This window comes from Vanessa cardui, chromosome 18, assembly GCF_905220365.1.
Source record: "Vanessa cardui chromosome 18, ilVanCard2.1, whole genome shotgun sequence".
Classification (NCBI taxonomy): domain Eukaryota; kingdom Metazoa; phylum Arthropoda; class Insecta; order Lepidoptera; family Nymphalidae; genus Vanessa; species Vanessa cardui.
The window spans coordinates 627,783-645,155 of NC_061140.1; the positions used below are offsets into that span (position 1 = coordinate 627,783).

General features: G+C 33.1%; 1 protein-coding gene across 1 annotated transcript; it reads left to right on the forward strand.

Annotated features, from left to right (window-relative positions):
• The first annotated feature begins 5,635 nt into the window (after positions 1-5,635).
• LOC124537681 lies at positions 5,636-16,217 on the forward strand. Its single transcript, XM_047114598.1, has 4 exons — positions 5,636-5,719; positions 9,873-10,633; positions 12,982-13,212; positions 15,829-16,217. Exons 2-4 carry the CDS (start codon positions 9,881-9,883, stop codon positions 16,009-16,011), a joined length of 1,167 nt encoding a protein of 388 aa, XP_046970554.1. The 5' UTR covers positions 5,636-5,719; positions 9,873-9,880; the 3' UTR covers positions 16,012-16,217.
• The last annotated feature ends 1,156 nt before the right edge of the window (positions 16,218-17,373 follow it).

Genomic DNA, 17,373 nt, shown 5'->3' on the forward strand with positions numbered 1-17,373 from the left:
CAACTATTCTGCTTTGGGCTCGTCCTGTGCACACTACTCAAAAACTACAGGCTGAAGAGGAAAATATTGACGTCCTTTTTTGTCATCGGTGTTACGATGGTTGCCGTTCACACCTATGTCCGGGATCTTTATCCCATCTTAATAATTTGGCCGAGGTGATTTGTTAAAATTTATCCGAATATTTTATTAATTGCCCCCCTAAGATGTCTGGGGAATATCGATCAAAATAGATAACAGTCATCATTTCTCCAGGCTTATATCAATCATTCGACACATACTCATGAATTCTTAAAATTGTAACTGAATGGTGGGTCAAAGTAGCAGTGGTCTAGGAGACGGTGAAGCTAGAATTTTCTGAAGCAGCTTTAAGTGCTGTCATTCTAACCTATATTATGATTTCACTGTTATCACGCCCAATGTCAATAGCAATTGAAGAAAGGTGGCTTGGCTTTGAATCGCATTTTCCGACATTTCAATGCCACGAGTAAGAACTGTCATATGCATACAGAAAAAAATAAAAAATGAAAATCTCCATAAAAAGAACCCCGTTCTAAAATAATCTAATTTTAATGTTTATTTAGTTCTTAATACATTAATGATTTTCAGCCAACACTTTCAGCCAACAAAGCTGTAAAAAAACTACTGCTCTAATTATTTACTATCATTACTTACATACTATAAAAAGGCAATAATGTATAGTATAGTATATGAAGTAAAGCTATTTTTGTGTGTGTGTTTGGAAGTAAAATGTTACAAGTACTTCACTAGATTTGGCGAGCTGAGATGGCCCAGTGGTTAGAGCGCCTGCATCTTAACCTATGATTGCGGTTTCAAACCCAGGCACCACTATATATATGTGCTTAATTTGTGTTTAGAATTCATCTCGTGCTCGGCGGTGAAGGAAAACATCGTGAGGAAACCTGCATGTGTTTAATTTCATCGAAATTCTGCCACATGTGCTTTCCACCAACCCGCATTGGAACAGCGTGGTGGAATATGTTCCAAACCCTCTCCTTAATGGAAGAGGAGGCCTTATCCCAGCAGTGGGAAATTTACAGTCTGTTACTTTACTTTTACTTTAAATTAACAATTTTGTTTGCTTTCATTACAGCGACGGCGGATTATTTTTCAAGACAGACCCTACTTTTAACGAGACTTATAAAATGGGTCACAGTAACCTGGCCAGCTACATTACAGGCATATCACTCGGTTACTTCGTGTACAAGTGGCAAAACAAGGAAATAAATATAAAAAAGTATTCGGTAAGAATTTCTTAATACAACCACACTATGCTTTCAAGAGTGTTAAAGTTTGTTATATAGTCAATTTAACAATTATTTTTTTGATTAGATTATTATTATGATTTAAAGTATGACCCCGGTTTCAATCGCAGGTCAAGTTACAGAAAAGTTTTATTGCTTTTCAATTGAACATGTCTCAATAGCAGTCCAGAGCTTAGAATGACAATTGGTGTATCTCAGATAGGGTAATATCATGTTGGGTGGCGTCTGATTCCGGACAACTCTGATTGCCGTACGCATTATGATTGAGTGACAAGATACAGAGTGCACTTGTTTTTATGCTCACACTTGTGTAATATAATTTGCATGTGTACTTAGAAACAAGTATATTTCATAATGAATTTCTATTCTTTTAATTACTATTTTGAATATGAAGTAATAAACTTACATATTAGGTAGACCAGAAATAATAAGATTTTCCAATAATTTTACAATATTTATTCTAATTTAAAGACTTAAATAAATAAGTATTTTTCACACGTTATAATTATTGAAGATTTAATAAAACATGCAATACTAATAAATTGTAATCTTTTTTCCTTTTTTTAGAATTTAAAGTATATTTATTGGACTGTGGGTCCACTGATTATTGCTTTCATCACGAGTGGCGCTGTTTTCTACAGACAAGCGGAGAAGGAACCTCTGTACATAAGAGTGATTTACGCCTCTTTAGCGAAACCGACAATCGCCATATTGACGGCAATACTGATCGCTGGAATGATCTTCAAGTTGGAAAGTAAGTTCTATGATGTTGAAAGACTTGCTGACTCCTATCGAAGTAATTTTATTTTTATTTCTCTGCCTCAGTCTGGTGACTAGCTTATTACATATTACCTAGAAGAGGAGGTTCAAACCCTAGGTTGAGCTAATAAGCTAAGATGCCATATTCATACACCCGTGTCTCCGAACAAAAATAAAGTTGTTCTGACTGTGGTTTAAACGAATTTTAAAATTGAGATAACAGGAGACCTCTCTCTTCTACAACATCAGTTCACTATGTATCCAATATATATTTCACATATGCTTAAAAATAAATCTGTAAATGAAAACAAATATAAAATAAAAGAAAAGACTCCAAGATTTTATACCTACATTATAATGTACAAATATGTATGTTTGTGTGCACGTTTTGTGTTTGCGAATGTGTGACAATATACATATGTATGTGTATGTAATTTATAACGTAATATTTCTTTCTATTATAAGCTTTACTTGAAATATATATTTGAAATATAAAAGCACATACATTTTAATTAAAATGTATATCTTCATTACAGGTGTATATCGGAAATTTTTCGAATCAAATATATGGCTGATACCGAGCAAATTGACATACAGTGTGTTTTTATTGCATTACTCGTACATAATGATGTACACTAACATGCAAACGAGTCTAATGCACTTGACGATGTTTAACACGGTAAGAATCTGATGACAATTTACTGTTTGTAAGTATGTTGCATTACTTCGAAATTAAGATATCCAAGTTCATATTAAAACTTACTGTTAAGTTTAGTGTAAAGGGGTGATCTAGGTACGGACTGCGAAATAAACAAGACTAGAAAGCATCCGAATTTAATTAAGATACGAACAAAGAACATAATTTAATAGATAGTTATATAAGAATATTATTATATAAATCAAAGTTAAAATCTTCATTCAATATAGAATTCTAAATTTGCTTTTTGTTTGACTAAATTTTTTTCGGTTGGGAAATTAATATCTGTCCGAGAAGTTACGGTCATTATAACTTCTTTTGTTTTAATATTTAAGTACAGATGCATTTCTTATCATTAACTTGTAGGTTATGACTTTCGATAAAAGATTATAATTGATCTAGAATACATTGAGAGTTGATCCCACATTGGAACATTGTAGTGAAATAAGCTTCGATAGCTTCTCCTAAGACGAAAGAGGTCTTAGCCCACTAATGGGAGAACACAAGCGATATTGTTTATTTTTTTTAAGTTAAATAAGGGACATACCGTCTATGTTCCCGTGATTTCCATTGTCTTTACGACATTTCTTACACAGTCGTTGTGTTTACAGTAATCATCATATTTCCCATTTACTAGCATTCCTTAAGATTATATTTCTTTTTAAATACTTTTATTACAGATCGTTTTTTCCGTCTGTATCACACTCGTTTCCCTCGTGACTGCGGTTCCACTATTTCTGTTCGTCGAAGCACCGTTTACGGAATTCACAAAGCATCTAGTAGACCAACCAAGAAAAGACCTTATGATCATCAAAGCTCATGAGACCAATGAAAATCACATCACTACTTTATAAAGAGCTTTGACCGGCTCGTGTGTCGTAGCCGTTATTTTAAATAGCCTTTTAATTAATAGCCTAGCCATTTTATTAAACAGGCCCGTTCAACAGGCGGTCTACATGACATAAGCTAAAAATGAAAATTCCTTTATTAGTTTAGAAGACATTTATTCGGCTACATTCATCAAATTAAACTTTAAGCATTTTGCAACAAAACAGAGCTATATATCTGATTGAACGGCGCTACTTATTAAAAAGGGCTAGGCTATTTACTGAATTTATAATGTGACCTGACCTGCGCTCGATCATTGTGGTGCTATTTTTATGGATAGAAATTGAAAATAAATGTAAAAGGTTTGATGAAAGGGTTGAAGCAAGTAAGCCTGGACGTAGTCGCCCGGCCATTAGGGCATACAAATTAAATGTGAAGTAAATATTTATTTTTTCATATATTTAGTTTTTTTTTTTTTTTAATAATGTAAGTAACTGTATTATAATAGTCATTAAATTGTTTAATACGATAAACGTTTTTATTGACGCCTATCTAGATAAGTAAAAAGAAAAAGTAAGATATACGTATGAATTATTTACATTTAATTATGATCTAAGTTACAAAGCATAATGTTTCAACTTGTCCTATTTTCAAAAGATGACCTTTATTTCTTAAATGAAATAACTCTTACAATTTATTCATTTTATTACTGTTATTTTCCATCATAAGTACTCGTAGGTTCGTAGGCATTTTCAGAGTGTAGCACTGTAGCATATCGTAGCACCGAAATGCTTTCTAACTTGTATATATAACGTGAAAATGTAATATTTTTGGGTGATCTCTTGATGTGCTTGCCTTCTAGCTATGGTCTATGATACCATTCAAATAGTGATATTTAAGAAAACAAAATAACTAGATGGGCCAAATGTACATATACGAAATTCGGCGGAACATTCGATGAAAATAAAAAGTTCGTTTCTATTTTTGGCGCTTTCTTGTCAAGCAAAACATCGAAGCAATGTGATTCTGGAACGGCTGAACCGATTTTGACTTTAAGATAATATATAAAATTACCTTTTATTTCAACGATAAATGTTCGCCAATTAATACACTATTTAAAAAAATACTGAGATTTTTCTGTGTTTATATCAAATATTCATATGTGTAAAACATTGCTAATATTATAATATCAGGCGTGTACAAAAAAAGCATTTGCTTTACACAACTCTATTATTTATTACCTATGCATCGATGATAGGTCTCCGGTAGCACTACAAAACTAGTTTGTAACTTCAATAATATTACTCTTATTACTTTTAACTTTTCGAACATCGAACTACTCTTAAAATCACCTTTATTCTACTTTTGTACAAATAATTTAACATATTCCCATTTCTTCGGTAACACATTGGAGTCTGCGACATTTTTCAGGTATTTGGTCCTATTGCAAATAGGGCAACGTGGAAAACGCAACGTACCGTACGTTTTTTGACTTCAGGAGTCTTTTAATTTATTACCTACTAGATCATTCTTTATTAAAATAAATAACGTGTTAATTTTATTAATTTTATCAAATACAATGTTGACTATTAATACATAGCAATCAGAAATAGTTTATAAGCTATTTTAACAAACTTAACAAACGTACGCCGTGTATAGATCGCTTGTATAACGATCTTCATATTACATTAATGAAAAAAAATATCACTGTTTTAAAAAGGTAGTATTACAAAAACATATAATCACAATATAATAAGTTGTTTGTTTACGAAAACTTAAATTGTTTTCATTTACAAATACAATTTTTCAATATCCATTGAATGCTGGCAATGAATGGAATTGATCTACTCTCATAAAACAAGCAATACATATTAAAGCATATAGTATATACCTGTGTGACAAACAATATGTTCCTTACAGGTAATGTACGTTTAGATTAACTTTGATTTCCACTGCGTCGTCATAAGTAACGCGACTACAGGTTAGCTATTTATAACCAGTAAGCTATGTAAAACATCAAATGAGTATGTGTATAAGGAATCTATCATCTAAATAGTTTTATGTGTAGACTTAGTTCAAGGTTGCTAGATGCTGCGTGCAGTCGTTTCTTCGCTTGCAAAATAATTCAATCAGATTTTGTGATTCTAATCTTGTAAGTATTTTTTAAAATTCTTATTTGATTTTAATTAAAAACTTCAATTTTGTCATGAATTCAACTACGCCACAATGAATAATTAAAAAAAATAATATCGATTTTTTTTATCTCATATCGAAATATTCGCTTTTATTAAAACATTCCATATTCAAAATTATAAACAATATTTTTGAATTGTTTAAATTGCAAATTAATTTACATGTTTGCAAGGTAGATTGAATTTTTATAATTTGTGAATTCCAATGAATTATTAAAGTGACTAAAATATAATTTGAATGCCAATAATAATTCTGAATATAAAAATGTAATTTGAATAGATTATTTATTAAGATCAAAACCCATATAATTTATACATAATAGGAGGTAATCATTGTACTTGATTACCCCCTTTTTAAATAATATTAAAAGTAATTAATATGGTAATTTTAAACAAATCACAAGAAAACGTAGTAAATTAAAAGTCAAAATAATTCTCTATGAGCACTGAATAATTTCAGTATGTGGCTTATCATGAGGGCAAAGTGCAGCTACGTTGCACCAACCTCTGAAACTAACTAGGCACCAGGATAACATTATGACCAAAATACTTCGTTCGGAATTTGTTTATACTAGTATATAGGAAAGTAGAGTAAAGTATCTTTACCAGCAATATAAATGTTGTGTTCATTTTTTAATTTTATGATGATTTTTTTTAATACTCGTGATTCGTTAATCCGCAATCGCGGTTTAATTTGTTTATTCCTAAATCTCATGCCAAATAATATTAAAGGTGAATTTTTGCTGTTTGGTAGGCGGTAAAATATTTTTATTTTTCTTAAACTCGCTTCTGCGGCAGTCAAAGAACTTTTAGCTACCCGTTGATTAAAAAAATATTCAGGAAATCGATTCGAAATTTCACTCGCAATTGAAAACAATCAAACTTAGATTTAAGTAAACTATAAAACGATAAAACACCAACCCGCATTGGAACAGCGTGGTGGAATATGTTCCAAACCCTCTCCCTAATGGAAGAGGAGGCCTTATCCCAGCAGTGGGAAATTTACAGGCTGTTACTTTACTTTTACTACTATGAAACGATATTGTTTAAGCCTGCTAAAGATCGTGTATTTTACTGAGACTTCTATCAAACTTTTTATGTTTATCTATTCATGTCTACATACATATGTCTATATATAATATTTATTATTTGTAAATATCTTCTTTAGTTTTTCATTACATTAAGTTTGTTTTTTTCTTCTTCAAGCCACTATATTTTTATATTTCGAGTTTAGTTTTGATATAAGTTTATAACACGTGGCCTTATATATTAATAAAGCCTTATCTTTGTTACAAAAACAACAGTCTGTAAATTTCTCACTGCTGGTCTAAGGCCTATTCTCCCTTTGAGGAGAAAGTTTGAAACATATTCCACCACGCTGTTCCAATGCGGGTTGGTCTAATACACATGTGGCAGGATTTCTGTGAAATTCGACACTTACAGGTTTTCTCAGGATGTTTTCCTACACCGCCGAGCACGAGATGAATTATAAACACAAATTCATGTGCTTACATGAATTTTCAGTGGTGCTTGCCTGAAGATGCACGTACGCACACAGTTTTGTTACTGACGGGACATATTAGTTTGTTTTTAGGTAGGATGTTTGTTTTATAGAAATAAAGTTAATTGCTATATCAAGCGTTGGTTCACAAGAGTGTCGGGAATTCTGAATTATTTAGAACACATACTTTAATCTCTGCATATCCGTTATACTCCTTTTACAGCCGGGGTAAGAAAAGCTTCGTGACCTTAAGATCTATTTTCGTGTGCTCAGTATAAGTGGTAACTCAAACTCAAACTCAAATATCTTTATTCAATATAGAAGCATTACACTTTCTTATTGATGGTCAATTGAAACACTACCACCGGTTCGGAAAGAAAATACCCTGACCTGAGAAGAACCGGCGAAAGAAACTCAGCGGGTTTTTTTATTTTTTTTGTTTGTCTTATGTATTATATAAATAAACAATTTAATATGAGATGAAATAGCCAGGAGGCGATCGTATCATTCCCAAGGTGTGCTATCGATCATAAACTCATTAATTGTATAATAACCTTTTGCACACAAGCGTTCCTTAATAATTTTTTTTAAATTTGGCAACAGAGGCATTTTGAACGCTTTCTGGGATCCTGTTGTAAAACCGTATACATTGCCCCACAAAGGAGTTACTGACTCTATGTAGTCGAGTAACAGGAGTAACAAGTTTGTGTTTGTTCCTTGTACCAATGTTATGAGTATCACATTTTCTCATGAAATCATTAATATTTTTTCGTACATACATAACATTAGAGAATATATATTGAGAAGCAACAGTCAATATCTTGATTTCTTTAAATTTATTCCTTAACGATTCAAAAGGTACTAAGAGTTAAAGACTTGATAAAGGAATGAATTTGAAAACTGACGGATATTTTCTTACTCTTACTTTACAATAGTAATATAGAATAGCAATATACAATAACAATATTTATATACATATGATAATATGTGAAAACAAATCCTCGTTATTTTAAACAAACATTTACACATATTGCAGTCACACTCGTGTTATTTGTAAAATAGATCTTGTTGCTAATAATAGTCTTTATACAAGTACTGTTACATAGTAATCCATAGTTTTATAGTGTAATGAACATTACTAAAAGGAGATCAAGAATTTCACCAGCCCCATATAGCCACATATACATATATTAGAATGTCACAACTGCTGCTCTTTGCGCTTTAAACATATATTTGACTAGCTGTGCCCGCGACTTTCTGTGCATTTGAATTTAACCAGGTTATTGTTCAGGTCACTGTTTGTACTAAAACATTCCTTTTAAAAGTATTCTAAGTTACTCGGTATTACATGCGCTATCTGCTAGTGAAAGTTTCATTAAAATCGGTCCAGCCGTTCCAGATAGAAAGGACCAAACAGACACACAGACTAAAATTAATTACTAATTAAAAATTTATATTAATTGAGTAAAAAGCGGTTAGTTTAATATTAGAAACAGACACTCCAATTTAATTATATGTATTGATCATCTAAGACATTAGGTTTGGACACAGCCCCTGGGAGGTTGTTCACAAACCAGCCATTACATGTAGTATACATGACATGTACTTATTGAACGCATAGTCCTTTGTATAAGTTCACCTTAAGGTAAGTGGTCAAAAACTCATAGGCAAAGAACTATTAACAAACCAACACATCGGCAATTTGTCACTAACTTAGGGAACTAAGATGTAATATCCCTTCTACCTATAGTTACACTAGCTCACTCACCATTCAAATTGAAACACAACAAGTGTTCTTGTTTTGGAGTACAATACAAACATACAATGAGTGGCTTGTAAGCTTGATCTTTGTATATCGTTCACTAAAATAAACGATCACTATTTCCACGACTATTAATGTAACCAAATAATATTGTCCTTTTTTATATAAAGTCTTCAAAACTATTAAGGACATATAAAACCGTCCTGACCCTGAAAGGTAAAAATACACAATGGTTCATTGAATAAGTATTAAATTGCCCTGTTCCTTGTATAGTAGCCACTGTCCTAGAAACAGGGCAACAATAATTGTTGTGATTGTATGTAGGTACAGGTACAAGTATATATAAAAATAGATGATATGTGTTCATCTATTTTTATTTATACATACATGTACCCGTCCAGCCAATATTAGGAAATAAGATGTTATGTCCCTTGTGCCTGAAGCGCAGTGCCGGAAAATACAATACCATATCATTACATAGTATAAAACGAAGTCGCTTACCGCTGTCTGTCCCTGTGTATGATACACAACGGATTTTAATGCGGTTTTTTAATAGATAGATGCACAATTTAGTAGAGAACCAGTGATTGTTTTAGAGGTTTTTAAAATACCTAATGGCTGGCTGAACACTACGAGATGGATCAAACTAATGTACGCTAGTATTATACACATTAAAAAAGTTTTTCAAAATAGTCCGCGATCGAAATATCTTACAATAAACATTTTTATCCTTTACTTACTATTTAAACTGCATTTATATTCTGGAACATATTGTTTCCAAATATTATAATAGTCGATCTTTAAAAACTTTTCACAAAATTAATTAACCTTATAATTACTTTGATTACAGAGCTAAAAATGGATGACAATAGCGAAATACTAAATAAAATATTGGACAAAGTCGCTAAAGAACAGGAATATGAGGACGGCGAAATATCTGTGAAGTCCATATCGAGTGGCGGGGCCAACTACACCAGCTATCTCCATCTCGCCACGGTCTCAGCACCTGGGAAAGATGATCTGAAACTCTTCGTAAAGGTCGCAGCCATGGGCGAGAAGATGAGAGCATTTGCACCCTTAAGAATTTTCGAAACCGAAAGCTTCTTTTATAACAATTTGCTTAAAATCTATCAGGACTTAGAGGAACGACATATGGTCCCTGCCGAGCACAGACTTGTCACGCCAAAGTTTTATGCAAGCAACGACGAATGTTACAAAGAAGCACTAGTTTTAGAAGACATGACATCGAAAGGCTTCCAAGCCTTTGACAGATTTAAGTCGATAGACTGGAAGTATGCGTTCAAAAGCGTTCAGAACTTAGGTAAACTGCACGCACTGTCCATCGCATGGTCTATGGACGACCCAGAAGAGTTTCAAAAGACTGCAGGACTGAAGTCTGATAGCAATATTGAAACAATACTTGAATTTTTGAAGAACGTTACGACCAGCGCTCTGGAAGTGACGAAGCCAGAGAACAAAGAGAGAATGTCGAATTTTTTAAAGAAAATGACCGTACTGAATGTGTTTGCTGATTTTTATAAGCCCATACGGTGCCCAGTGCTAGCGCATGGGGACTACAGGCCGAGTAACTTACTACATAGGGTTCACGATGTAAGTATGTGTAGATGCCTTAAGTTGTTAGAATAATACTGAAGTAATTATATTATTTTTTTTTCATTTATTCAAAAAGGAATGAAACCCATCGATAATGGTCACCTGGATATTAATCCTCTAAGTCGTGTACCATAAATACGCCGCCAAGTCGTGTCGTTTAATTAAGAGTTATGTCCCTTATATACTTTATTCTCAAGTTCTTTTATCAAGTACATGCGAATAAAAAGAACCGTTCTTTCACGATAAACAAAAAAGCCGCTGGTTAAAAATACGCGAAAAAATTGGCTAGGGTTTGTCATTGGATAAAAATATTATGACAAAATGTCTTTATAATACCGCTGTTGGGACGTGCATCTCGTGCTGCATTTGACAAGGTATATATGTAAATGAATATAAATCTCAAAACGTCCTTGGGATGTAAAGTGATTGATGTCTCGTATGACGAGGTATCCATAAACAACAATGTAATTATTATTTACTTATTATTTGCGCATCTGTCTGTCAAATGTTAATCTGACGTGCAAACATTAATTAATTGCAATTATGACACTGCATATAAAATACAAATACATTATACGTCTTATACTTTATTATCGTTTATTGCATACATCGCTGCCGGATTTTCAAACTGATAAGAAACTTTATGCAACTGAATTTCCATTTCATATATATATCGAAAGTTCTGAAAATAACAATCACGGGAAATTCTGTAATTTTAAATTTCAGTATATTAACTGGGTCATCCGACATTTTGGTTTTGAAGTTTGAATAATATTGCCATTCTTATCTTTCTGGATTACTCAATTACGTAGGGAAACCCACCCATAAAGTATATGAAATTTGTTGACGTTAACTACATTGGAATACCCACTCCAGTGTACCTTATCTGTCTCTGGGGAACGTCACGTGATCGCTTGTGCACGTTGTCGTGACACCCCAAGGGTTCGGCCAACTAGCGGTCCTCCAAGATGTTTTTTTATTTTATGGTATAGGTTGGCGGATGAGCATATGGGCCACCTAATTGTCCGTGGTCACCATCATTCATAGACAATGACGCTGTAAGAAATATTAACAATTTCTTACATCGTCAATGCGCCACCAACCTTGGGAACTAAGATGCTATGTCCCTTGTGCCTGTAATTACACTGGCTCACTCACCCTCCAAACCGGAACACAACAATACTGAGTACTGTTATTTGGCGGTAGAATAACTGATGAGTGGGTGGACCTACCCAGGCGGGCTTGCATAAAGCCCTAACACCAAGTTATCCATCTTACGCTATACCTTGAGAAACCAGTGATTCCAGGGTACAGAGAACCCTCCCGGTAATCCATACACGTCTAATAGTTTAAGATGCGCCAACCATTCTGTAATTTAAAGTCCGGCAAAAATACACTACCGGAACTAAAAGTATATCTTATTATTCAGACAACGAGAAGAACGTGTAAGTTATAATAAGGAAAATACGTAATCAATATAATAGGTATATAATTGATCGTTGAATCGAGATTCTAGATAACAACTAGTAAATAATTTGTTATTTCCTTACTGCACACAATGGTTGCCATATAATTTTGTTACCTATACCAATAATTTCAGCCTTTGTTTTATCATATACCTCGACAGCTAGGAATCATATGCCCAGCAAAACAATTAGCGAAACTTTCGGTTTCGATACCTTCCCGATTCTAATCCGATATACCGAATTGTTACTCGTCGAATACATGAATAATTTTATCGAAGGTTATGGGTTTATCTAAAATATTCATATAGTATCGCCATATTTTTCGTGGTAAATAATATACCCAAGAAACCTGTATGGTTCGGCTCAATTTTGCCACATATGCTCACCATTCTGCCCTGATGCAGGGTGGTGGAATAAGCTATGTACTCATTACATCACGTTATTTTATTTTTTATGGTATAGGTTGGAGGACGAGCATATGGGCCACCTGATGGTAAGTGGTCACCATCGGCCATAGACATTGACGCTGTAAGAATTATTAACTATTCCTAACATCGTCAATGTGCCACCAACCTTGGGAACTAAGATGTTATGTCCCTTGTGCCTGTAGTTACACTGGCTCACTCACCCTTCAGACCGGAACACAACAATACTAAGTACTGTTGTTTGGCGGTAGAATAACTGATGAGTGGGTGGTACCTACTCAGACGGACTTGCACAAGGCCCTACTACCAAGCGAATATCGAAGTCTTTTCCCAGCTGTGGGATATTAACGAGCAATTATATTCAAATGAATTCATATAGATTTATTTAATTGTGGTTTATAAAAATACTAAGACAATGAGACAAGAAACGTAACTATGTATAAATATTCAACAGGACGGCGAAGTCGACGTCATCTCCGTGGATTACCAGACCTTGCAGATGAGCAGCCCCATCATAGATTTGATGTACTTCATTTTCACCGGCTCCGACAAGAACTTCAGGAAGCATCACATGAAAGACACCATAGAGCATTACTACACGGAACTGCGCGCCGCTCTCGAGAGACTCAATTTAAATCCTGATGAAGTTTACTCGAGGGACGACTTCGATTACGAATTACAAAAGGTATATATACATATATAAACACAGATCTTATCAGTAACTAACTGTTCCACGCGAATCCGCCCGCGTCAATCATTCTGGCTTAAACCTGTGGGCGTAAAGTTGCGTTCCATTGGCTATTAATCTTCCTCAAAAATTGAGCATTTGAATGCAAAAAAAACTCTTAATTTCAAAAATTAGCGTAGTGCTTTAACTTTCTTGACGAAAACATGGAATAATGGTTCCCACCCGGGATTCAAGTCCAAGACCTTAAAGTTTGCATATAAACTAGAGACAAGAATAATAAAAAGAACATGACATACCTACGCGGTAATAATGTAATGACATATCTTTGTATGTGGCGTTCCCACTTAAATCGGCTGCAGTAATATACAGTTGAATATTAATGACATATTCATTTGAATATATACAGGGTTATTGGTAATTCGACGTACATCCGTTAGGAGGTGATAGGGGTAATTATTTGCAATAATTTTAACCCCCATATGTATCATCCAAAAGTGAACCACTTTTGAGTTATCACGTTTTTTAGCTTTTTGCAAAGTTTGTCAAAAATGCAAATTCAAAAATTTATTTAGAAAAAAACATCAATCCAAATCATTTTTTTTTCTTCTAATTTATAGAAACGAATAAACAATGGATATTTTTCAATAGTTAAACAATCTTTATCAGCCCAAATCTAAAAATTGGAGGCGGAAAACGATTTTATACCAATATTTTTTTAATTTTTTTCCTCAGAAATGCCTTAAAAACTAAAAAAAAACAGTATAAAACTTCTTCTACAGATTATTTTAAAAACATAACTGTTTTCTTAGCTCTCCAAAAATGTATGAAAACTAGGAATTTATTTCAAAGCAGCCGAAATAAAATGACCAGAAAGGACGGTGGTGGGAATTCGTATTCGAACACGAACGAACCTTCACTCTTTAAAATTTACACAAAATAATATTCATTAGAAAAATTCTTACTTAACTTAGTTACTGAATACAAGTTTAAAGTAAAATTTAAATACACAAACAGTTCAATAGCTAAGTTACAAATGAGACATTTTGTAAAATAGCCCAATTAAAGGTTTAATAAGCGAGTCCTCACAAAAAAACTAAAACTCTCTACAATAGAGCACAGTAAACACAGCATGGTCTTCAGTGCATCATTCAGGGTTTCTATACTTATCATTATCTTTACGAAGAGATAAAGGAAGATCTGAAAGGAAGATCTCTTCTTGAGCTAAGTTTATCCTAGCGGATATACGTCGACTTATCAATAACCCTGTATATATTATATTATAGATATGGCCCAGTGGTTAGAACGCACGCATCTTAACCGATGATTGCGGGTTCAACCCCAGTCAAGCACCGCTAAATTTTTATGTGCTTAATTTGTGTTTATCATCTTGTACTCGACGGTGAAGGAAAACATTGTGAGGAAATCTACATGTGACTAATTTAAACGAAATTCTGCCACCATTGGCATTGGAGCAACGTGGCGGAGTATGTTCCAAACCTTCTCCTCAAGGGCCTTAGTCCAGCTGTGGGAAATTTACAGGCTGCTAATGTAATGTAAATGTCACATATCGAGTTGATGTACATGTAAACAACAAACGTTTTCAAGCAATATTTAGTAAATAAACAAAAAAAATCAACAACAGCTATTTGATGTCAGTTTAGGGCCATTTCAATGCCTGTAAGATGAATCGTTGAATAGTTCACATTAATTTATTGCCCAAACATTGTCATCAAAATTTTATCCACATACACTACAAACATTTTCAAAGAAGTTACAAAATATAAATCACCTGAGAGCTTCACGGAACCAAGCCAAATTTTTATCGCTCCGTTTTGACTGAAAAATTAGCCCACATAATTCAGATATTTTTACATATGTATGCTTCTTTATCCTTACCCGCTTTAATCTTAATAAATCAAATCAAATCAAAATAATCTTTATTCGAGTGGGCTTTTACAAGCACTTTTGAATCGTCAATTAACAGTTAAGTGAAGCTACCACCGGTTCGGAAAGTAAATTCTACCGAGAAGAACCGGCAAGAAACTCAGTAGTTACTCTTTTTCAACATTTAAAAAATACAATCGTATTAGTTAAATATACGAATCATATATAATACAATAATACAATCTACAAAATCTTGTATCGAGTAATACGGCTTTTTTACCAATGTATTTTTTATAAACGATTTGGATTTACGAAGAGTTTGGCAGTTAAAGCGTTAAATTTTTCCGAAACTTCAGTCGTTTAAAACGGTTTTTTGTGATCTATAAATGGTGTATGGTACATGTTAATTGCATAGAGTTAAGTGCAAAAATTAAGTGTTACCATTTAAAACCATTTTACAAACAATTTGAGCATTCAACTGTAGCATCAGTTATTCAGATACCCAAAAACCCAAATCCGTTTGAATATTACAAAATGACAGAAATTTTCACGTTCATAATATTGGTAGGATAAATTATGAGATATATAATCGGTTGAATAAATAACAAGCTTCCTTAAAGCCGTATTAACCGTGAATATTTAGAATTGAATAAGACCTGATTCGCTGAGCCAAATTCAAAGATTAGACAAATTAAATACAAGAAAAACTCAAATATTATTCTATTCCAGGTGATGCCCTTCGGTCTTCTGATCAGCATGTTCTGCCTTCTCATCATAACGGTTCAAGAGGAGGATGCTCCTAAGGTCAACAAGGACATTGAGATAAACGACTTCGTCGTCAGCCCGAACGATCTTTACAAGGAGAGGCTCAATGATATTATTGACGATTACATTGATATGGGATTGCTCTAAATATTCTTAGTTCATAAGTCCTAAAGTTCTCACTTGGCTCAATTTAGTACACTAATCAAAAATACTTTGGATTTAAATAAGTCCAAAGAGATTTCATATTTGACTAAGTATTTAACGCACATTGGTAGAAGCTGATAGCTACTATTAACAAATCAGATGAAAGTCTAGAATAAATCTTTCTTTGATCAACGTTTCGGAAGCGATAGAGTTACTCCATATAGTTCTCAATCTACGAGTAATCTTCCACGCTATTGAAAATCAGTGAACTAAATTTAGCCACGTGTAAAACTTTATTTTCAAAACAGAGTATCATAAAAGGTCACAACTTTCACAAAGTCCAAATTATTTACACAAGAGTCCAAATTATTCGCACTTACCAAAATTTTTTAAATCATATGACCAAAAAGTTGACCCTTTAAAGTATTATATGAAAGGAAGTCTTTTGTTATGCTCTGTTTTAAAGTATTTTCTTTTATTATTGTGATTTTATTGACGTAATTGCAAAATTGATACTCTAAAAATTATGAATTCAAATTAATTATATTTTATGTGTGTTTTGTTTGTAACGATTATTTTGTTTTTTTTATTTTTTATTAGACATTTTCATTATTCATTACTATTAGTTTAATTAAAAATATTAATTTGATTGAATTATTAATTAATTATTAATCATAAAATTGTCATTTAATATTTATAATATAAGGTGATAAACAATTGAATGCACTTTTGTTACTTTCATCACCTTGTCCCCCATTTTTATAAAGATTTAACAAGAAATCAACATGATCCAGTAGATGTTGAAAAAGAGTAACTACTGAGTTTCTTGACGGTTCTTCTCGGTAGAATATACTTTTCGAACTTTTCGGTGGTAGCTTCACTTAATTGTTAAATGACGATTCAAAAGTGCTTGTAAAAGCCTACTTGAATAAAGTTTATTTTGATTTTGATGTGATTTGCTATTCTGAACTTTTAATTACTTCCCTTTTTTGTTATTATTGGTCTCTTGCAACTCCTGAAATTTCTATTGGATGAAAATACGATATGTGAGGGCAGTGATCCATATTAAATTAGAGTGGAGGAATTAGCCGTATTGAATCAGAGTGGACGAATTAGCCATATTGAATCAGCTTGGAGGAGTGCCAAACTCTATCTTCGAGAGCAGTCGTTGTCTAGCACTACAACATCTATTGCAGTAACATTGGGCAGGTGAAGCAGAAGTTAAATCGTCTATGGGCTAATTATTCTATTAACAAATGTCGAGATATTGTATAGCCGTTGTTGATCGATTTCGGCCAATCAGAACACTCTATGCATTCTCTTTCTCTCTTGAACTGGGATTAAAACGAAGGATCTCGAGATCTG

What these genes read in the sequence shown, in the direction of transcription:
- LOC124537681 (XM_047114598.1), top strand. Translation starts at nt 9,881, where the DNA reads ATGGATGACAATAGCGAAATACTAAATAAAATATTGGACAAAGTCGCT. An exon ending in TACTACATAGGGTTCACGAT is followed by an intron (nt 10,634 to 12,981) that starts GTAAGTATGTGT and finishes AATATTCAACAG; the next exon opens with GACGGCGAAGTCGACGTCAT. An exon ending in TCGATTACGAATTACAAAAG is followed by an intron (nt 13,213 to 15,828) that starts GTATATATACAT and finishes ATTCTATTCCAG; the next exon opens with GTGATGCCCTTCGGTCTTCT.